The following is a 23,765-nucleotide window of genomic DNA, read 5'->3' on the forward strand; positions in this document are numbered from 1 at the left end:
TTGTTGACATTGTTTGAAATGCTATTTTGTTTGCAAAAACATGCCATCATCCACCTACACCACCATAATAAAAATAACAACCCAGAACATAATTTATTACACATAAATACATGTTTATAACATAACAATGTCATAATCTTGATGTGTGCTCCATTGGTGTGAGAATGAATTATGGAATGAATGCAATTTATCATACAGTGACAGTAGTTGTAAAGTTATATAAATAAGGATTAAAACCCTTTTTTGAACTTCATGTAACATAAATGTTCTGTGTACCTTTATGACTGGTATGTACCTACAGTGCCTACAGAAAGGTTACACCCCCGTTGGATTTCTTCAAATTGTATTGTCTTAGAAAGGGGTATTAAATGGATTTATTTGTAATTTTTTGTTAACAATTTACGCAAGGTACTCTGATGTCAAAATGGAAGACAAATTCTAAAATGTATTTTAAGATGAATGAAAAGTGAAACACAATACATGTTAGAAACACCTTCGGCAGCGATTACAGCTGTGAGTCTTCTTGGGTAAACCTCACAAGAGCTTTGCACACCTGTATTGTGCAATATTTGCCCATTATTCTTTAAAAAAATCTTCAGGTTCTGTCAAGGTGTTGGGGATCATGGCTAGACAGCAATTTTCAAGTCTTGCCATAGATTTTCAAGCAGATTTACATGAAAACTGTCCACTTAGAAACATTTACTGTCTTCTTGGTGAGCAACTCCAGTGTATATTTTGCTTTGTTTTGTAGGTTATAGACCTGCTGAAAGGTGAAATCCTCTCCCAGTGTACGGTTTAATGCAGACTGACTCAGGTTTTCCATCCTGTTTCCATCCCGTTTCTTTCATCCTGAAAAACTCACAATCAGTCTTTGCTAATGTCACGCATATACTCATACCATGACTTGCCTAGTTAAATAAAGGTTAAATAAAATAAAAAATAGAAAATGCACAACCACTATGCTTGAAAATAAGGAAGCAGTTATTCAGTGTTGTGTTGGATTTGCCCCAAACATAAGGCTTTGAATTTAGGCCCACACTTTTTTTTCAGTATTACTTTAATAATAATTTGTATTTTATTTAACCTTTATTTAACCAGGAAGGGCCCAATGAGATTAAAATCTCTTTTTGAAGAGCGCCCTGGCCAAGATATGCAGCACCAAGTCATTGCAAAAAAATTACAGACAGACAAAATGAAAAACTACATGTAATCTAATAAGGACCCAAAGTCGCTTTACAATTATAGGAATGAAAAGGAAAAACAGCAAAACAGGAGTCAAAACAAAACATCAGACTTAACAAAACATGAATAAAGAGAGGGGTGGGCTCAAAGAAGGGAAAGAGTGGGGTGTGTCAGTATACAGGGAGGGGAGGGATTTGGATACAATCCTAGTTTAGGGTAAAATGCGGGATTGGGATTTGGATATGAAACCAGTTTGGGTTAAAAAAGGGATCGGGGTTAGGATACAAACCCAGTTTAGGGTAAGGGGTAAGGTAAGGGTTTGGTTTCAGTGCTGCTCAGTATGATGAAGAGAGGAGTGGGTTTGGGGGGGAGTGTGTTCAGAAGGAAAACTGCATATTTGATGTGTCTGGGTGGTTTAGCATAATCCACACCATGCTTAAAGATGTATTCAATGTCTGATTTGTTATTGTTACCCATCTACGAATCACTGCCCCTCTTTATGATGATTTTGAAAATCTCCCTGGTCGCTGTAGTTGAATCTATGAAATTCATTACTTGACTCAGGGACCTTACAGATCAAAAATTATGTCAACCCCTATTATTTCACACAGAGTCATCAGTCCATATAACTTATGTGATTTTTTGAGCCAAATTTTACTTCTGAACTAATTTCAGCTTGCCTAAACAAAGGGGGTGAATAATTATGCAACAACTATATTTTAGTTATTACATTTTATTCATTTGTAAAAAAATATATATATATATTTATTCACTTTGACATTACAGGAGTATTTTGTGTCGATCAATGACAAAAAAATGACAATTAAATATATTTCAATCCCACTTTGTAACGCAGCTAAATGTGAAAAAAAGGTTCAGGAGTGTGAAGGCTTTCTAAAGGCCCTGTACTACCTACTCAAAGTAGGGCTACAGTGGTAAGCACTAGTTAACCATGTGTTGTTACTTGCAGGTTCAGTTGGGGCAGGGCGGGAGACGCCTCTTCTTTCTGAGCGCAAAGCTCCAGCTATATAATAGCCTCACTCACATTCAATCTTTTCAGAATCTGAAATACTACACTACATCCACATACTTTGCAGCTGAGTTCATCTTCAAAAGTTTTCTACTATCAGGTAAAAAAAAAGAAAAATACACAAGTTGTATAATCAGCAATTATCATACAATTAGGATATAGATAGATTTGTAAAAACAAATTGGCTCCACTCATTTACATTAAATTATATCAGAGATAATCCTTGACTTTCTGTATAATGTAAACGTTGTTTGTTTGTTTATCAACAGCATTTTTAGTGTTAAAGAAACGTTTCTGCCGGTCTATTCTTTATCATATCGCAGTTGCCTTGCAAACTCATCTGAGGTATGCCAGATGTATTGGGTATTCTTTTGAATAAATGTCAATAGGTTAATTCCTACAAAGTGTGTACAATGTCCGAGGGAAATATTAAATAACTTTTTGTTCACATCAATTGTTTATACGCTCCCAAAAATGGAGGCGTGGCTTAGTAGTGGTGTGGCTTTCTCATTTTTTTGCCACCCGTGAGAGTAATTTTTATTCCAGTTAATCGGTCCTGCTAAGATTGAGCACAGACTTAATGAGTATTAACGAGGCTTACACAAGAGTGTGAGTTCCTCAAACGTCTATGCATATCTTAATGTTGGGATTCTTACCACTTTGTTTTAATATTGAAGTAGTAATGTTGCAAATATCCAGCAACATGTTTCTGTAAGGTGGAGTCAAGCACATTATGTATCTTTTCATTAAATGTATATTCAAATATGTGACGTGCAGAACTATTGAAGAAAATTAAAATCAGCAGTGTACAAACTTAACATGACGAACAGGAATGACATTTACTCCCACTGATAGACAAAACGAACAATCTGAAAGTCACGCCCCCAATAGGGCACACCTCCTCAGGTGCTGGGTCAACCCAGCATGAAAGTTCATAAAAACCCAACTGATGGTTAAATTAACCGGGCTATTTTCAGAAGACATGGCCTATTAGGGGCGTGGTTTTCAGATAGTTATTTTTGGTCACCCGGCTCTAGTTTACGACGTGTTGTTACTTGCAAGTTGGATTGGGTGGGGCTTGATATGCCTTTTCTTTCCAAGATGCTCTAGCTTTATAATAGCCTCACTCACAATCTTTGCAGAATCTTGAATAGGCTACTACACAACATCCACATCTGCCTTTGCTGCTGAGTTCATCTTCGAAAGTTTTCTACTATCAGGTATTTTTTTTTTCAATACAGAAGTTTTATATCCTTACATCAGCAATTCTCATCCAATTAGGATACAGATATACACGGGAACTAAACTTAAAACTATTTTTTGTTGTTGTTTATCAGCAGAATCTTTGGTGTGAAAGTAACATGTTGCTGCCAGTCTATTCTTGATCATATCGCAGTTGCCTTGCAAACACATTTCTGGGTTGGCTAGATATATTAGCTATTCTTTTTAATAGATGCATACATGTTAATAGGTTAATTCCCACAAAATGTGTAGAATGGCAGAGGAAAAGAAAAGAAAAAGAACTGTTTCAGTAATGCACTGTGCCTTTAAATTGTAGTTGGTGGCTCAGCTAGTCGGATCCAGGAGGGAAGAAACCTACGCAAAAACCGTCCATATGAGTCATATTCATATTTTACAGAGGAATTAACAGTATGATTGCATATTGGAAAGACTTTTACAAAAAAATGTTTTAGATTGTGTTTTAGAATACATTCATTTTATTGTATACTACAGCCATTTTTCAATTGTATTGCTCAATTGAGTTGCTGTATTAGCATGCTGCAGTGAATAAATAGTATGGAAAGTTACACACATTGGTGTATGAGGTAAAAAAGAAATATAGGCCTATCTCTGTCATATATCTCTGCATATTGATATGTTTTAACACAATGATATTGTGAACTAAATAAACTAATGACAGATAATTAATTATTTATTCAATTTTCCACGTATTATTTCATATTTTATTATGTTGTTTATGTCTCAATATTACATTACATTTTATGTAAAAGTAGCAGTGTGTAAATATTTTTGGGAGGGTGTGTCACACAGATATCATAAATTATACACTATATATACAAAGGTATGTGGACACACCTTCAAATGAATGGATTCGGTTATTTCAGCCACACCCGTTGCTGACGGGGGTATAAAATCGAGCAAACTGCCATGCAATCTCCATAGACAAACGTTGCAGTAGAATGGCCTTACTGAAGAGCTCAGTGACTTTTAACATGGGACCGTCATAGGATGCCACCTTTCCAACAAGTCAGTTTGTCAAATTTCTGCCCTGCTAGAGCTAACCCGGTCAACTGTAAGTGCTGTTATTGTGAAGTGGAAACTTCTAGAAGCAACGATGGCTCAGCCATGAAGTGGTAGGCCACACAAGCTAACAGAACGGGACCGCCGCGTGCTGAAGCGCGTAGCACCATGAAAATTGTCTGTCCTCGGTTGCAACACTCACTTTCGAGTTCCAAACTACCTCTGGAAGCACGGTCAGCACAAGTACTGTTCGTCGGGAGCTTCATGAAATGGGTTTCTATAGCTGAGCAGGCGCATTCAAGCCTAAGATCACAATGCGCAATGCCGTGCGTCGACTGGAGTGGTGTAAAGCTTGCCACCTTTGGAATCTGGAGCAGTGGAAATGCTTTCTCTGGAGTAATGTATCATGCTTCACCAACTGGCAGTCCAATGGACAAATCTGGGTTTGATGGATGGCAGGAGAGTGCTACCTGCCCCAATGCATAGTGCCAACTGTAAAGTTTGGTGGCTGAGGAATAATGGTCTGGGGCTGTTTTAATGGTTCGGGCTAGGATCCTTAGTTCCAATGAAGGGAAATCTTAACGCTACAGCATACAATGACATTCTAGACCATTTTGTGCTTCCAACTTTGTGGCAATAGTTTGGGGAAGGCCCTTTCCTGTTTCAGCATGGCAATGCCCCCGCGCACAAAGCAAAGTCCAAACAGAAATGGTTTGTCGAGATCGGTGTGGAAAAACTTGACTGGCCGGCACAGAGCCCTAACCTCATCCCCATCGAACACCTATGGGATGAATTGGATCGCTGACTGCAAACCAGGCCTAATCACCCAACATCAGTGCCCGACCTCACTAATGCAATTGTTGCTGAATGAAAGCAAGTCCCCTCAGCAATGTTCCAACATCTAGTTGAAAGCCTTCCTAGAAAAGTGCAGGCTGTTATAGCAGCTACGGGGGGGGGGGGGGGCATTGCCATGATTTTGGAATGAGATGTTCGACGAGCAGGTGTTCACATACTTTTGGTCATGTAGTGTATATGTCATTTTGTGGTCTGTCATCCTATAGTTTTTACTGTTTGGAGTCTGAGGTGGCTAAGTGTTGTGAATTAGCCTAGAACCCATCCAGTAGAACCACAGAGGAATCAAACTGCTTTCGGAATACTGAGAGAGTAATTGGTTAGAGGACCACATGGGCTACAGGGGCTTATGTTTACAGATTCCCGTCTTGGGGAAAATGTTTCTTCTTATTCCAATCCAGTCTCGTGAGACGCTTCAATCAAACACTGTATTTGCTCAGATCAATAAAATGAAAAAATATCTTCTATCACGTCTTTATGTACATCAAATTCCAAGTTTGGAACGCAATCATGTCAGGTATGCTTGTATGGTGAATATGGACTACAATACATTTTCAGATGCTGAAATGTTGAGACATGAATAAGTCGTCCTAACAGTCAGTTTGAGAGACAGAGAAAGAAAGAGAGATAAGTAGAGAGAGAAAGGGAGAGAAACAGTTCTCTCTTGAGTCAGTCAGGCTCATGTGACTCACTCTCTCCTTTGCACCACCACCCTAGATCAACATTGAGTTAGTGTCAGAGTTAGAGATAGACACCCTTCTCATTAAGGAGTAATGGTAAAGTATCAGGTTTCATGTAAGTCTGATATTGATACAAAATCATGAGGTATGAGAGATATACTGTCTCTGTGATACAGAGGGGTTATTTGACAACACAACATTCTATAAGGTTTCACACACAATGTTAAAAGCATGACATTTTGCTTTATTTATGTGGATGACATCCATAGTAAAGAAAGACTAAATACTGTTTCCAAATAAATGAAGTAGCCTATGAGGAAGTAGCCTATGAGGAAGTAGCCTATGTCTCTGACTCATTTTTCCGGACAGCTGAAGTAAAAGCTCTGTGATGTTTTGAGCAAACATTCAAGGCCAATGTGAAGGCTACAGCCTTTTCTGTCTGCTGTAAGGAATATTGCAGCTGCACAAGCAGGATACTGTCCTGATACATTGCATTGGAGTAAAAACAATCTTTGTTTGTGTGATGATGTAGGCTTATATTTGTAGTTGCTGCCATATCATAGTCACTAGCCAGAGTTGCTGAAAAATAACACTACTGCTTTGACTGCCTGTCTGCTTCCTGCTTAGCCAAAGTTTGCAATGATGATGAAAAAAAAATATTAGACCTTGTGTCTGTGACTTGCTTGTGTTTGATTTGTTGGCTAGATAGCTACATGTAACTCCCCACTTGGGTTTTGTGTTGCTGCAAAAAAACTATCTGGTAGTATGTACGAACATGTTGGTCATGTATTTTTTGGACAACATGTAAACAGCTGCATGTAGCCAAACTCTGAAAAAAGAACATGAAATCATGCTTATGCGTAAAAGCCTACTGAGGCATGGAATGCAATAGTTTGAACATGTTGACCATCTGCTTTGTGTACAAAACAAAAAGGCGTTCATCCCCGATCAAAGCTGCAGTGGAGCAATGAGCAGCAACTACATAGGCAACAGCCTTAGAATTAAGATCAACATACCAGAATGGACATTCACCTTCTGATGACGGTCTAAGCGTCAGCCATTTTGGTCAAGGAGTTGGTCAACCATGGTTTGCCAGTGCTGTGATAAGATAGTGTGAGACAAAAATAATTTGAAGAATTTATCCTCACTGTATGTTTGTCAGCTAGCTAGCCAGACAGTTTAAGAGGAATGATTCCATTCATTTGTCAGATTAAGTGCCCATATGCCAACATTCCATTCAAACAAGGCAGTCAATCCACAGCAATACACTGGCTGAAATCAGTTGATGATAAGACTTAGACAAGTTGTAAAATCAACAAGTACTGATAATGTATCATATAATAGCACTCACAGTTTACCAAGAAAACAAATCATTTAGTCATTTAGGGTCTTTTTTTATATAATTTAGAGGCTATTTATACAGAACATTTGTACAAAACCTGTATAAACTGTATTTATAACTATATAACAATATTTCTGGTTGTCAGTAATTCTATTACACAATTTCTGATATATCACACAGTTATGTTCCTGCATAAATCAAATCTGGATTACGCCTCTACTGCCATTAGCTCATATTACACTGGTTTGGATTTGTCCCTGACGAATGTGGCAGCCAATTTCACTCCATTCTTTAACATTAAGGATTTATGACATAGCCCCTCTAGTAATTTCATAGGATCTCTATGGCAGGAGATAAAATGTTTTAAAAAATCCTTCACCTGGGCAGAAATCTGTGTATTTTTAGTCCCAGCAAAACGGTTTCCAGAAAATCCGGAAGTGCAACCACTCCTTTGTTTTGCAATTGACACAGGGATCTGCTGACATAATATTGGGTCATTCAGCAGAACACACACCTGTCTTAAGTAAACAATACTGTTTAAAGTCAATAGTCATGTGATATGGCCTTCTCTTCAGTGAGCCAATAATGACCTCTGTTTACCTGGAGAAAATATTACCTGGAGCTTTGACTTGTGTTGTGTAATAAATGCCTCTAAGGATTCAGTCAAACATTAACTAACCTAATTGACGTACGACGTACAGTAATTATCCTATTACACATATGACACAATACTAAAGTCGTGGTGTATTATGAAACCTAGGGCTTTGGTACATCTACACTTCAAAAAATGCTGGGTAAATAGTGGACAGAACACAGATAGGGATATTTTGACACAGGGTCATTTAGTTGGGTGGTTTTCTTTGAAGACTGAAGGTATGGCTTATTAGCGATGTGGCTTTCAGATAGTTAGTTTTGGCCACCCGTGAGAGTAAATGTCATTCCTGTTGATCATGAGATGTTTGCACTGCAAATTTGTAAGTTACATATGTTAATATAAATGTTCTAACATTATTTAAATATTGTAACAAAGTGGTAACTCTCCCAACATTGGGATATGCATAGGCACTTGAGCAACTCACACTCTTGTGTAACAAGCATTTCGCTACACTCGCATTAACATCTGCATGTGACCAATAAGATTTGATTTGAACCCTCATAAAAGCCACAAAATTGTCAGTGCTCAACCTCATTAGTGATGACAATATAATATAACATAACATGAACCAGAATGATATTTACTCTCATGGGAGGCAAAAAAATAACAATTTGAAAGCCACGCTTCCAGTCTTTTGATCTGACCCAGTGGGTCATAGCTTAATAAGCCAGCATCAATACCCCAACTAAGTGACTCAACTGGCTGTTCCAAAATAACCCAACGAGTGTTCTGTCCAATATTTACCAACATTGTTTTTTTTAACCCAGCATTTCTTTTTAGAGTGTACTCCCCACAGATTTCCATTATTAGCACTATATGTTAGCCTTTAACACTACAGACACTCTCCAAGGTCTCGTTAACTGGTGATAAAGAGCCATACATTTACATCATATCTTTGACTTTACTGTGATTCTGAGTTTTTTTTGGTGTTTGTCAGTGATAATGACAGTCATCTTGTGTATGACCTTGACTCTCCATCACCTCCTCCTCCTCCTCCTAATCACCCCTCTGCTTTCTCCTGCTCCTCCCTTCCAGAACCATGGTGTTCCATAAGGAGTTCCAGATTGCAGGAAAGGGGCCTGGTCTTCAGGTATGGCGTGTGGAGAAGATGGATCTGAAGCCGGTTCCTAAACAGCTCTATGGGAACTTCTTCACTGGAGACTGCTACGTTTTGCTCTACACCACCGCCGCCCCCTCATACTACATCCACATGTGGCTGGGTGAGAGAGAGAGCTAGTTACCCCACTGATATATCCTACCACCAGGGTCACTCAAGCTGAGCCTTTAACTGCTATGCTATACATGCAGAAAATGATAATGATAAGCATTATCAAAAGACACATGCCAGTTCACTTGTCATATTTATTTGATAATTGACTGAATGGTTCCTCCCTTTGATGTTTTGGATGCTCCAGGGTGAAGCTTCCCCTAAGTACACATCTAGGTTCAGCAATTCTAACCTTAATCATTGGTAGGAAAAATGCAAAACTGGCCCAAGAACACTGCCTAAGGGGGAACTTCACCCTACATCATTCTGTATGTCCTATGGCCTTTCCCATTGGTAATCTTCCTCCTCATCTCTGTCTCTATTGGTTGATACCACAGGAAATGAAAGTTCTCAGGATGAGATGGGTGCGGCGGCCATCTTTAGCTCCCAATTGGATGATTTCCTGGGCGGAGGCCCGGTACAATTCAGAGAGGTCCAGAACAATGAGTCTATCACCTTCCTGGGATACTTCAAGTCTGGCATCAAGTACAAGGTGAGGTATTACTGAAAACTGTATCATTAAAAATGACTGAAAGTCTCTGTTTTCCATTTCCAGCACTTAGAAGCTTAGTCTGTTATTATACAGCCCACTACTATACTTCTCTGTGTATGTCAATGACATCGAAACCCAATGCAGTGAAGGGAAGGAAAATCATGTGTGTGGGTTTTGCATTATTAGGTTAAGTATTGATAATCAAGTATTAACAACGAAGTAGATTCCAATTTGAACTTGGTGACTAATGAGACTGAAGTTTAGATCTATTGAATTACAGGGTCCTACAATAGGTGGTCAAAGGTGTAGTAATCTATTCTCTAGTGAGGACCACCCCAACAGCAACACTCCCATTAAGTTAAGGATCTCTTCAGATCGGTGTCCCACCCGTCCCACCCGCAAACTCATACAGCCAGAGAATGACAATGTACATACAGTGTGTACATGTAAGTTCCCCTTGCAGTCACTTCAGAAGTTTTTAAACGGTTGTGTGGGTTATGTCCCCCCCCTACTGGTTCAAATCAGTGTCACAATTCAGACAAGTAACAAAAACATTTCCCAGGACATAGACATGTCTTATATCGGCAGAAATCTAAATTCTTGTCCAATTTACAGTAGTTATTACAGTGAAAACATACCAGGCAATTGTTTGAGGAGAGTGCACTGTTATTGTAAGGGGTGCATACTGGCGGCAGGGAAGTCAGGTGCAGGAGAGCCAAAACTGGATTACAACGGAGCAGTTTAATAAATAAAACCAACCAAACAAACAATCAATGGGTACAAAACCCATCGCACACCAGATAAACGTGCACAATGCACTTACAATAAACAATTCTGGACAAGGACATGGGGGGAACAGAGGGTTAAATACACAACATGTAATGAGGGGATTGAAACCAGGTGTGTGGGAAGACAAGACAAAACAAATGGAAAATGAAAAGTGGATTGATGATGGCTAGAAGACTTTCGACGCCGAACGCCGCCCGAACAAGGAGAGGAACCGACTTCAGGGGAAGTCGTGACAGTTATGTACATGAAAATGTATATATTGACCAATTAGGCACATTTGGGCAGACTTGATACAACATTTTGAACAGAAATGCAATGGTTCATTGGATCAGTCTAAAACTTTGCACATACACTGCTGCCATCTAGTGGCCAAAATATAAATTGTGCCTGGAGTCCTAAATTAGATACTGGCCTTTCTCTTGCATTTCTAAGATGATGGGAAAAAAAATGTGTTATATTCTCCTACATTAATTTCACATTTCCACAAACTGCAAAGTGTTTCCTTTCAAACGGTATCAAGAATATGCATATTCTTGCTTCAGGTCCTGAGCTACAGGCAGTTAGATTTGGGTAGGTCATTTTTAGGCGAAAATTGAAAAAAAGGGTCCAATCCTGTGTTGAAATACTAATGAGTTTCGACACATGTTGCCAAAAAGCTAACTGTACTATTTTTAAAGGACTGTGTCTTTAAGTTTTAGTTTCTACAGTGGTTAAAGTTTTCCATAGAAGGTTGCTATGGAGAGTTTGAAATGGCAGAAAGGTCTTTTTCCAGAAAGCCAAATGGCTGCATGTCTGGAAGATTTTATATTGGCTTCTGAATTGGAAAGCAGAGGAAGGAAGCCTTGGAAGTACATATTTACTTACTACTCTGGACAAAGTTACTCACAATGAACTTTGAAGTTGGAGTTTGTAACATATGTAATATAGAATGAGTATACAAAACATTTATGGAAAATTCCACCCAAAAACTATCTTTTGGTATTTGTTTCATTAGTTAATTGTTGACATAGTCCTAAAATGTTTTGCTTCTCAGCAATCAAGTTGTCAAGACATAGATCCCTATAACTCAACTCTAGACCTTGAAGCCAGTTCCACTGCTTTTTTTCATTGTTGCCCTCTAATCAGGGACTGATTTAGACCTGGGACACCAGGTGGGTGCAATTCATTACCAGGTAGAACAGAAAACCAGCAGGCTCCGGACCTCACAGGGTAGGAGTTCAATAACTCTGACATAGACTGACCAGGTGAATCCAGGTGAAAGATACGATCTCTTATTGATGTCACTTGTTAAATCCACTCAAATCAGTGTAGATGAAGGGGAGGAGACAGTCTAAGAGGTTATAAGAAGGATTTTAAAGCTTTGAGACAATTGAGACATGGATTGTGTATGTGTGCCATTCAGAGGGTGAATGGGCAAGAAAAAATATTTAAGTGCCTTTGAATGGGGTATGGCAGTAGGTGCCAGGCGCACTGGTTTGTGTAAAGAACTGCAATGCTGCTGGGCTTTTCACACTCAACAGTTTCCCGTGTGTATAAAGAATGGTCCACCACCCAAAGGACATCCAGCCAACTTGACACAATTTTGGGAAGCATTGGAGTCAACATGGGCCAGCATCACTGTGGAACGCTTTTGACACCTTCTAGAGTCCATGTCCGACTAATTGAGGCTGTTCTGAGGGCAAAAGTAGGAGGGTGCAACTCAATAGTAGGAAGGTGTTCCTAATGTTTGGTATACTCAGTGTGCATATAAACTTCTTATAAACGATGTTTTATTGTTAGCTTCGTTAACCTGACACATTATTTAAATTCTCTGTCCTTCAGCAAGGTGGGGTGGCCTCTGGCTTCCAGCACGTGGTGACCAATGAGATGAACGTTAAGCGTCTGCTGCACATCAAGGGCCGCAGGGTCATCAGAGCCACGGAGGTGGACATGTCCTGGTCCAGCTTCAACAATGGGGACTGCTTCATCATCGACCTGGGAAAGGTGAGCTGGGACAGGGTATCAGTGACTAAGCTCAACGATGAAATTAGAAGTTAAGGAGTTAGATCTGCTAAACCAGACCCACGTGCATTGAACTTAGCCAATGCTACATAGGGGGATTGTCACATAGGCAGAAGCACAAAGATCCCACATGCACAATGTTTGCATATGTGCAATGGGAGGAATGAGGGCTCTAAAGAAGGAGAGGGCAGTAAAATACCCCAGTTGTTATTTTGTGGAGCATACATGAGCATGCATAAGTAGTTATAATCAGAGGCAAGACTCCTCCCTTACCCTAAGTCTGAGTCGAGGCCATGACGACAAATTTTGTTTCTATTCTCAGGACATCTTCCAGTGGTGTGGCAGTGAGTGCAACCGCTTCGAGCGACTGAAGGCGTCCGAGGTGGCCATCGATGTCCGTGACAACGAGAGGAATGGCCGTGCCAAGCTGCAAATTGTTGAGGAGGGAGCAGAGCCAGAGGCTATCATCAACGTGAGACATTTGCATTTACGTTTTAGTCATTTAACACTCTCTTATCCAGACACGCACGCACGCACGCACGCACACACACACACACACACACACACACACACACACACACACACACACACACACACACACACACACACTGACTGAATCCCAAATAATTTCCTCACGCTCCCCCTCCAATTGCACGTTCACACGCACCTCTGCCATTTGCACAAGTGTCTCATTGCTGAGGGAGTGACGATGATCGAGGGTGTAGGGGCTAATTAGACATTCAGATAGTCACTTAGACCGAGCCAGCAAGGCTGCAGGCTTCAGAGCAAAGTGCTATCCCGACAAGCACTGCGATATGTTTGGAATCTGTGCAATTTCATAAAATAATGGAGAGGAATTCCTAATTATATGTTGTTTGCATTTGTTAATGTCTGATTTCGAGACTTGATACATGTAACAGATGACATACCTCCCAAATTAAATGTTTAACTGTTACTGTGGTTTATATATTGTAAAACAACAGGGGGATTCGTTAATTTGAATTTCATGCTTGTTTTATTGTTTAAAAGTGGAACATGAATTTCATCATTCAAGTAAGGAGTGTGTTCTGAAGTTGATGGGTTTATTGATCCCATCCCTACTCTCTGGAGGTCACCCTCTGAGTTTAGTCAGCAACACGTGACGCTCCGAGCGAGTTGATAGGGGCGAGGGGGCAGTTTGGGATTCACCGACAGGCTGTCATCGACGTGAGTCACCTTCACCACCACTTCCTGTCCCTGTAATACAGGAAGGGAATATGGGAGTGAGGGTTACTGGCATCTGGCATTATTATGCCCTTTTAGCACACTAAGACATTGCAGTATGAACTTGAATAATTTTAGCTGTCTTCTATTTTGTCTCATTTAATGCATTTTTAAAAGGTAAGGGGTTGTTCCTGGTCGTGCACGGTGGCCACAAGCTCTATACAAGGGTTTTTATGCAATGGTGGAATTGTAGATGAGTGCAATGGGACTTCTCAGGCAGAGCTGATAAACTTGGCTATGACTTATTTCTCCTTATTCACGGTATTAATAATTGCTGTGTTTGCTTTTATGTTAAGGCTCTGGGGCCCAAACCCAACATCCCTGCAGGAAGCCCTGATGACGAGACTGTTGAAAGAGCCAACAAGAAGGGAGCTCTCTACATGGTAAAGACTCGCAGCCCTGTGCTGCTCCCAGTCTGTCATATGTGTATGTTTCTTTTGGTGGCGCTGTGTACTGTGAAAGCACAATGGTCCATTTCAGTTGTCTCTGTATAATGTGGGTGAACACAGATGTATTGCATTGGGTTGTAGATCTCTGACGCGGCAGGCTCCATGAAGGTGTCAGTGGTGGCCCAGACCAGCCCCTTCAAACAAGAGATGCTCTCCCCCAGCGAGTGTTACATTCTGGACAACGGATCGGACTGCAAGATCTTTGTCTGGAAAGGACCTAGTGCCTCCACAGATGAGCGCAAGGCTGCCATGAATGCTGCAGAACAGTTCATCAAGGAGAAGAATTACCCCAAGCACACCCAGGTAACGTTACAGCAAACATGTCTTCATGCTGCTGCCGTGAATTCGTACGCCAAAGTTATGCACCATGACAGTAACCTTTCTACCCTACTGCTGCTGAATTGTGCAAAAGTCATACACTACAAGAACAACCTCTCCACATCCCATCACCACTCACTCAGCTCTGTGTATTGACCAATTCCTTTGGATCTACTGCTATCATGTCCCTTTACAGATATGTGGGTTGAATGATTTAAGCCCTTTGATGTCTTCTTCTGTCCTGTACAGATCCAGGTGTTGCCGTGCGGAGGAGAGACTACCCTGTTTAAGCAGTTCTTCTGTAACTGGAAGGACAAGGACCAGACCACGGGCCCAGGCCAGGCCTACAGTGTGGGACGTATTGCCAGGGTGGAGCAGGTCCCCTTCGACTCCTCCTCCCTACACACCAACAAGACCATGGTTGCCCAACACGGCATGGTGGATGACGGATCTGGGAAGGTTCAGGTACTGCTGAAAGAATCTAGTGATGAGAATCAGTATGCTGATCTAATTCCAGTGGTGGAAAAATACCCAATTGTCATACTTGAGTAAAAGTAAAGATTCCTTAATAGAAAATGACTCAAGTAAAAGTGAAAGTTACCCAGTAAAATCCTAGTTGAGTAAAAGTCTAAAACTTTTGGTTTTAAATATACTTAAGTAACAAAAGTAAATGTAATTGCTAAAATATGCTTAAGAATCAAAAGTAAAAGTATGAATAATTTCAAATTCCTTATATTAAGCAAACCAGATGGCACCATTTTCCTGTTTTTTAAAAATGTATGGATAGCCAGGGGCACACTCCAACATTCAGACATCATTTACAAACAAAGCATGTGTTTGGTGAGTCCGCCAGATCAGAGGCAGTAGGGATGACCAGGGATGTTCTCTTGATAAGTGTGTGAATTTCCCTGTCCTGCTAAGCATTCAAAATGTAACAAGTACTTTTGTGTGTCAGAGAAAATGTATGGAGTAAAGGTACATACTTTTCTTTAGGAATGTAGTGAAGTAAATATAGATATGTCAAACATATAAATAGTAAAGTACAGATACCCCAAAAATATTTTTACACCACTGTCAAATTCTACTACTCCTGGTGGTGTGAGAATTGTTTTTTTGTTTTGTTCAAAGGAGTGAAACGAGTGAATCTCAATTTGTCTTTCCACAAATACTTTCACCTTATCTCCTCTACTTCTGAACTGTATTGGAGGAGAACATCCAAGGTCTATCCCCCTCAGACCTTCTTCTCCAATGTGCCATTGAGCCATAGAGAGAATAACAGGGAGAATGTGTTACAAGGAAGGCAAACTTGTGCATGTGTGCTGGAGGCGGCCGTCCCGACCACTAGACCACCCAGCCCATATGTGAATTGTTTTTCATGCACCACACACTGAGAGTTACACCTTGGTAACTAAAGGTGATGCTTCTCCTCCTCAGGTGTGGCGTGTGGAGGATGGTGCCCAGGTGCCAGTGGACCCCTCCAGCTACGGCCAGTTCTATGGAGGTGACTGCTACCTGGTCCTGTACAGCTACTGCCTAGGAGGCAGGGAGCAGCATATCATCTACACCTGGTTAGTGTTGTTCACCATTTCGCCACAAGAGAGAGCCTTCATCAGACTGGAGCTATAGACTGAGTATACCAAACATTGAGAACAGCTTCCAAGTATTGAGTTGTGCCCTTTTGGCCTCAGAACAGCCTCAATTATTTGGGCATGGACTCTACAATGTGTCAAAAATGTTCCACAGGGGTGCTGGCCCATGTTGACTCCAATGCATCCTACAGTTGTGTCAAGTTGGCTGGATGTCCTTTTGGGTGGTGGACCATTCTTGATGCACAAGGGAAACTTTCGAGCATGAAAAAACCCAGCAGCATTCCGTTCTTGACACACATCAGTGCCCCTAGGACCTACTACCATACTCTGTTCAAAGGCACTTAAATCTTTTTTTTTGCCCATTCACCCTCTGAATGGCACATGCACACAATCCATGTCTTAATTATCTCAACACATGAAAATCCTTCTTTAACCTGTCTCCTCCCCTTCATCTACACAGATATGAGTGGATTTAACAAGTGACATCAATAAGGGAACGTAGCTTTCATCTGGATTCACCTGGTCAGTCTATGTAATGGAAGGAGCAGGTGTTCTTAATTTGTTATATACTCAGTGTAACTGCATTAGCACCTCTCTGGGATATGAGGGACGGTAGCGTCCCACCTCGCCAACAGCCAGTGAGATTGCAGGTCGCCAAATTCAAAACAACAGAAATCCCATAATTAAAATTCCTCAAACATACAAGTATTTTACACCATTGTAAAGATCCACTTCTTGTTAATCCAGCCACAGTGTCCGATTTCAAGCTAACTCTCACGTGAGCGCGCGTGATCAGCTCATGCCACTCTGGCAGACCTCTGACTCATTCAGCTCCCATTCCCCCCTCCTTCACGGTAGAAGCATCAAACAAGGTTCTAAAGACTGTGGAAGCCTTAGGAAGTGCAATATGAAGCCATAGACACTGTATATTTGATAGGCAATGATTTGAAAAACTAAAAAACTCAGATTTCCCACTTCCTGTTTGGATTTTTTCTCAGGTTTTTGCCTGCCATAGGAGTTCTGTTATACTCACAGACATCATTCAAACAGTTTTAGAAACGTCAGAGTGTATTCTATCCAAATCTACTAATAATATGCATATATTAGCAACTAGGCTAGAGTAGCAGGCAGTTTACTCTGGGCACCTTATTCATCCAAGCTACTCAGTCCCAAAGAAGTTAAGATCTCTGTTTGTGTCTATGTTATCCCATACCCATAACAGTGATTGATGGCTTGATATATTGATTGATTGATGTCTTCAGGCAGGGGCAGAAGTGTACTCAGGATGAGCTGGCTGCTTCCGCCTTCCTGACGGTCAAGCTGGACGACTCCATGGGAGGCTCACCTGTCCAGGTAACACTTATTGTACAAAGACAATCCAAGAACAATTGCTCACCATTCAGATAAATCTGATTTAAACACACCTCATATGTCTTTCAAACACTCAGAGAAGTGTCCTCTTGTCTTTGTTGTTTGGAAGTGTGATTTATTTATTTAACCTTAGCCAGGTAAGTCATTGAGAACAAAATCTATTTTACAATAACAACCTGGCTGTGAAAGCCCATGATCTAATGGATGTGTTGAAGTGTCTCCTCTCCTATTTCCTCCAGGTGCGTGTGACTCAGGGCCAGGAGCCGGCCCACCTGATGAGTCTGTTCAAGGGGAAGCCCATGGTGATCCACCTGGGCGGAACGTCCCGTAAGGGGGGCCAGAGCAAGGTGGGCTCCACACGCCTCTTCCACATCCGCCAGAGCTCCACCAAGGCTACACGGGCTGTAGAGGTCAGTCTGTCACACAACATACACGTTTATCTGGGACGCTAAAGATAAAGCATGTCTGTCTATATGATGAATATGAATTGTGTGGGTTGAGGTTATTAAATATAAAAGGACTAAACCTCTCTCTAAAAGCTTCAAGTTTTTCTTGAACCCTAAATATTTTTCATGTAGATTACTAAGAAAAGCTCATCCATTGTTTAAAAGTGGTCTTTTTGCCTTTGTGCAGATTGCCATGTCCCATTTTCGATTAATTTAAAATTAAACATTTTTCAAGTATCTCTCTTTTTCAAGCTGGTTACAATTTCAATTTCATCCCCCTGGCTGAACTCAAATGTGCTGGTTAATAAACGGTTAATAAACGACAGGTAGCCTAGTGGTTAGAGCGTTGGACTAGTAATTGCAAGGTTGCAAGTTCAAATCCCCAAGCTGATAAGGTACAAATCTGTTGCAGTTAACCCACTGTTCCTAGGCCTTCATTGAAAATAAGAATTTGTTCTTAACTGACTTGCCTAGGTAATTAAAGGTTAAAAATAAAAACCTGTATTTATGTAAAAGATGTTTGAAAATGATATTTTGTTATTAAATGATATTGTAAATTGGAATGGTAGAGTTATGTATTTTATGGAGTTATCAGAATTGTATGGGAAGGTCTACTCAATCCAAGATTACAACCAATTGATTACAGCATTACCCCAAAAATGGAGGAGGCAGGTGGCAGCGGGAGGAGGTAGGGAACTGGTGTGTCTGCCTAATATAAAGGATCAAAACTGGCAGAGGAATAAAAATAGCATAAATAGGAAAGTATACCAGTTTCATTTGAGGACCAGGATGTTGACAGCTGTGCCATACAAATTGAAAAATAGTTCTTGAATCGACGCAAGATTCAAGACTTCATGCCCCCCCCCCCCGTCTCCAATCCTCTCCTCAGGTGGAGCCCTCTGCTACATTCCTGAACACCAATGATGTGTTTGTGCTGAAATCCCCTGACACTGTGTTCCTGTGGAGGGGAGTGGGGGCCACTGAGGCGGAGATGGCTGCGGCACAGTATGTCACCTCTTTCCTGGGAGGAGGGAAAGCCACTGTGGTGTCAGAGGGCAAGGAGCCTGGTGGGTGTTGTAGTCTTACACCTGGTGACTGTCATAACAAAACGTGCCTTAGTGATAGGATTTATTTTACATTATTTGTTTCTATTTTAAATACTTTTATTGTAGTGCTTTTATCAGCAAATATTACATTTGAACGACCATTACAAAATGTTGTACTCACTATAATTTATTATTGTGTTTTTCTGATGTTTCTTCATTTGCATTGAATGAAACTGGTATGATGAGTGTTTTGATGTACCATATTCTGCTCTCTTCCCCAGCTGGGTTCTGGTCTGCTCTGGGAGGGAAGAAGGAGTACCAGACCTCCAGCGGTCTGCAGAAGATGGTGAAGCCACCGCGCCTGTTTGGCTGCTCTAACAAGACTGGCAGACTCATAGTGAGTAGAGGAATGCTTTCTCTTAGTGAAGGGATGGACTATTTGGTTGTGAAGGTTGGAGACATCAAAGGATACTCTGTAATTTTCTCTTTCTCTTTCTCTTTCTCTTTCTCTTTCTCTTTCTCTTTCTCTTTCTCTTTCTCTTTCTCTTTCTCTTTCTCTTTCTCTTTCTCTTTCTCTTTCTCTTTCTCTTTCTCAGGCTGAGGAGGTGCCTGGAGATTTCACCCAGTCAGACTTGGCAACCGATGATGTCATGCTTCTGGACACTTGGGATCAGGTAAGGTCTTGGCATGATGTGGAAGACCATTATACATTATAATCCGCATGATCCCACTGGCTCTGATACAACTGAAGTCCTGCCATGAGTTTTTAGAGGAAGTGATCCAATCCTCCAATCCCTCTTCACATCCTGCTTTTACTGTTTTCTGTATAATAATTTGAGTGTGCAGGGTTGATCCCATAGAAATATCATGAGGCTTTGAAGTTACCGGTCAGCCGTATTGGCAGTCATCCATAGGAATGAATGGAATTCTACAGTATTTCAAATAAATGTTGAAAGGACAAAATGTTTTTGATGTAGTGCGAACAGTAACATAAGATTTAAAAAACTTTACTTTAAGGACTTTTTAAAATATATATATTTAGTAGCTCACATAACATTATTTAAAAGTGTGCATTAAGGTGTCTATAATAGAATAAAGGTGGCAAAAACAAATGTAAACGTTAGGTTAAATATTTGATTTACAATGGTTGGGGAATGCCATGATGGAGGCGTGGTTACTTCAAAACAGCACCTCCTGTCTGTCATCTAGTGTAGCATTGACTTGACTGGGAATGTCTGTCTAGTTATTCTATTTCTAATGATGACCCACTCTCTTTTTCTATTATTTTAATAGGTCTTCCTCTGGATAGGCAACGAGGCCAACGAAGTGGAGAGGACCGGATCAGCAAAAATTGGTACGATTGATTAATAATCTGGATTTATTGGCCATTGTTCATACATACACTCTATCACTACCTCATTGTAGTCATTGACAAAAAGTGTCAATCTATAGGACTTAATGTAGAGCTTTCTTCTTGCCTTTCAGCCAAAGACTACTTGGATTCGGACCCCTCTGGTCGCCGGGGCATTGCCATCACCACGATCAAGCAGGGAATGGAACCGGCAACCTTCACCGGCTGGTTCCAGGCCTGGGACCCCAAGATGTGGGAAACAGACCCTCTGGAGCGTATCCGTGCCCGTTTTTAAAATGTACTGTCACTAGAACAACCACTTCCCCCTTCTCCCTCCCGTTCTTTACCCTCGCATGGCTTCTTCTCCAGCATGATCCTGTACTCCTAAAAACAAGGACAAGACATCTGCAAGACATCTGCGAGCAGTTGGACCCATAAGCCAGATGAAACTGGTCCATTATATTGGACCATTTTACAGTTTACTGCTTGGATTAGCTCGGTCGCGGATATGTTTGTGTTCTAGCCTACTCCATTGCTGTGATTGTCAAGCCAGATGTTTGACATAACAATGAGTGACAAGGAGTATTGTCTTTATTTTACTATTTTCATGTATAACTGTGTGGATTCTCAAATATGTTAGCTACACGTGTAAATGTGGCCTTCAAGGGACAATCCGAAGTTGCGACATATTGATTCTTGAAGAAAATATGTTATAAATACCTCATTAGCTTAGTTCAACTGACGTACCCCATTAGAACCCCAATATAAGCTTATTTTTACTCCAATGTTTGTAAACAATATAGCCTCAAAACATTGGTTAAAACTATAATTTTGATATAATGGATGGTCAATCCTTGCGTCCATAGCTCTGTCTATGAATTTGAGAGTGATTGCATTTATCCAGCCCCATCTCTCAGCTTTTTGTTACTTCTTTTTCAATTTTTAACTTTTCAATTTTTTATTTAACACTTATTAAAAAATGTTCTTCACTTCTTAAAGCATTGTAGGTTAAGGGTTTGTAACTAAGCATTTTAGCGCATATGACAGATAAAATTTGATTTACCAAACCAGGGCTGAGGAGACCGCTTTGTTATTGTTTCTTCTGCTGATTTCCACTTTAACAGTGATGGGCTTTTAAAAAATACACTTTTGCTATTGTAAAATTTGCCTAACAAAGTCTATTTCATGCTTGTATACTGTAGTAAATTAACTTTTGTTAGTAATAAAACATCCTGTTTTTTGAAAGAAGGTTGTGCTTTTTTTTATTGCGTCTTGCATGTACAGATGTAGGATCTTAATTTGAGGCAGTTTGCTACAGCAGGAAAATAATCCTGCAGCAACAGGAAATGTGAATTATTATGTGGATTATAATTATTGACATTTTTGTAGGGTTTGATAGGTTATGTCACATTATGTCAGCTGTTATGACATATTATGACATGATTATGACTGTGTCAAGTGTTTACCAACCAAACAATGGACGGAGGAATTCCAGTGAACCCTTGAAGCGAATTGTGTTAAACTGTGTTAATTGTGTTAAACATTTGTAATGAATTCAATTCGAAGTAATAAGTAAACAAAATGACACTACAACAACTTCAGGTAAGATACTGTATTTATTCTTGGTCCACTTTTACAAATCAGAGTCCCTTTTAAATGTTAGTTTTCTTGCGTAACACAACACAGTTGGGCCTAAATCTATTTGTGTGACAGAAATGTAACACAAACAATATCATACATAATTACTAATATCATTTTTATAGTTTCTTGTCTTTCCAATGTCCTGTGGAAAAACATAAAAACCTACTTAAATAAGACAAATGTTCTTGCTCACAGGGAGTGTTTCATGACTGGTGGCGGACCCCCAGTGAGACCAGAGACAAATGTTCTTGCTCACAGGGAGTGTTTCATGACTGGTGGCGGACCCCCAGTGAGACCAGAGACAAATGAACTGGGGGACTAGTTGACCAGGATTATTGATAGAGAGCAGCCCCTGGATGGTATTTGGACAGTTCAGATGGGGGTCCGCTCCAATCTTCAGTTGGACACATTCATTCAACATGTTCCATTCCCGCACTGTAGCGAATATGTAATGTTGTCAGTCATCTCTTGCAACTCAATTCTTGTAATGAACTCAACTCAATAATGCAGCAATGTAATCATTTTCTAGAGGCAAATGATCACCATAGCTTGGAAGGGATAAGACGGGATGAAGGTCAGCCTGCTACATCTGCAGTAGCCAGGAGTGAAGACTGTGTCAATATCCTGGGCCAGAGGACAAAGACAAAAAGGCTGAGCATGCATGAGAAACTGGCAATGGAATTTCCTGAGACAATTATTTAAAAGAAGCATGAATGAAGAGGAGGAAGAGCGAAACATGAAGAAGCCGTACCAATGTTCTTAGGGGTCCCGATATTTCCATTTGTGAATTAAAACCATCTTTGTTACCAATCCATGGATATTGCTTGCTTCAATCACTTGAGCTATCTTTGGGAGAGAAGTGCTCCATAGCAAAAGCATTTCTGCAGGCTAGTCCATTTCTGTTATTATCTGCGTCAACCACGGGAACATCTGGGTCATCCTCATCTTCAACATGAGGATCTGGGCAGTCATGCTGTTTGCACTAATTGTGAAGCACTGCTGTTGCAATTATGACAATGCAGCATCTTATTGGTTGAAATTGCAATGTGTTTCTGAGACACTGGAAATGTCTCTTCCATACACCAAACATGCGATCCACGACACCTCTGGTGTGGATATGAGCTTGGTTGTACCGTTGTTGCTTAGGCCTTATTGCATGAAGATAGGGGTTGAACAAAAAGTGGGTGCTGCATACCCACTGTCACCAAGTATGATTCCACTATGTTGTCCCCCTTCAAGCTGAGCATACAAAGAGAAGTTTTGGAAAATCTGTGCAACAATGTTGGAGAACTGCAAATTGGGAGTGCACACACTTTGTACACTTATTGAGAACCAGTTTGTACGATTCCTGTACTCCTCAACATCTGCTGTAGAGGGAAACGTGGTATATCTATACAGCCAATGACTCCGGGCAAGTTCCCATATCCATAGAGCTCTGCCTTGTACTGTAGTTGTCTTGGGCAGCAGCGTCAGGGAACTTGATGTAATTGTTTTTCACTTCATTTAAAGCACTGCAGACTTTGTGGACTATTCTGCATGTTTACTTACACCACACAAATCTCCTGTTTCACGATGGAAGTTTCAAGATGCCAAAAACCTCAAGGTGATCAGTACTTGTAGGGAAGGAGGAATGGGTCTTCAGATGAAAGCCTTGGCTCAAGCAAACAAATGACGTCATCTACAGTTTCTTTGTACATACAAAAACGGTCACGGAAATTTGTCTATAACCACCCTTCTG

The 23,765-nt window shown here is 40.6% G+C and overlaps 1 protein-coding gene across 2 annotated transcripts; it reads left to right on the plus strand.

The window, feature by feature from the left end:
- Positions 1 to 2,188: 2,188 nt before the first annotated feature.
- Positions 2,189 to 21,634, plus strand: LOC109898066 (gelsolin). 2 transcript variants are annotated; one of them, XM_020492838.2, is made up of 17 exons: positions 2,244 to 2,312; positions 3,355 to 3,432; positions 9,039 to 9,223; positions 9,609 to 9,763; positions 12,374 to 12,535; positions 12,876 to 13,025; positions 14,113 to 14,199; positions 14,347 to 14,568; positions 14,833 to 15,048; positions 16,018 to 16,151; positions 17,435 to 17,525; positions 17,783 to 17,953; positions 18,879 to 19,056; positions 19,317 to 19,432; positions 19,632 to 19,709; positions 20,329 to 20,389; positions 20,521 to 21,634. In XM_020492838.2, the coding sequence occupies exons 3-17, from the start codon at positions 9,043 to 9,045 to the stop codon at positions 20,679 to 20,681; spliced, it is 2,163 nt and encodes a 720-aa protein (XP_020348427.1). In that variant the 5' UTR covers positions 2,244 to 2,312; positions 3,355 to 3,432; positions 9,039 to 9,042; the 3' UTR covers positions 20,682 to 21,634. The 2 variants fall into 2 exon arrangements, with proteins under 2 accessions (XP_020348428.1, XP_020348427.1); XM_020492839.2 differs by lacking the exon at positions 3,355 to 3,432 and having other exon boundaries at positions 2,189 to 2,312.
- Positions 21,635 to 23,765: the final 2,131 nt, after the last annotated feature.

Source organism: Oncorhynchus kisutch, linkage group LG10, assembly GCF_002021735.2.
Source record: "Oncorhynchus kisutch isolate 150728-3 linkage group LG10, Okis_V2, whole genome shotgun sequence".
Classification (NCBI taxonomy): Eukaryota; Metazoa; Chordata; class Actinopteri; order Salmoniformes; family Salmonidae; genus Oncorhynchus; species Oncorhynchus kisutch.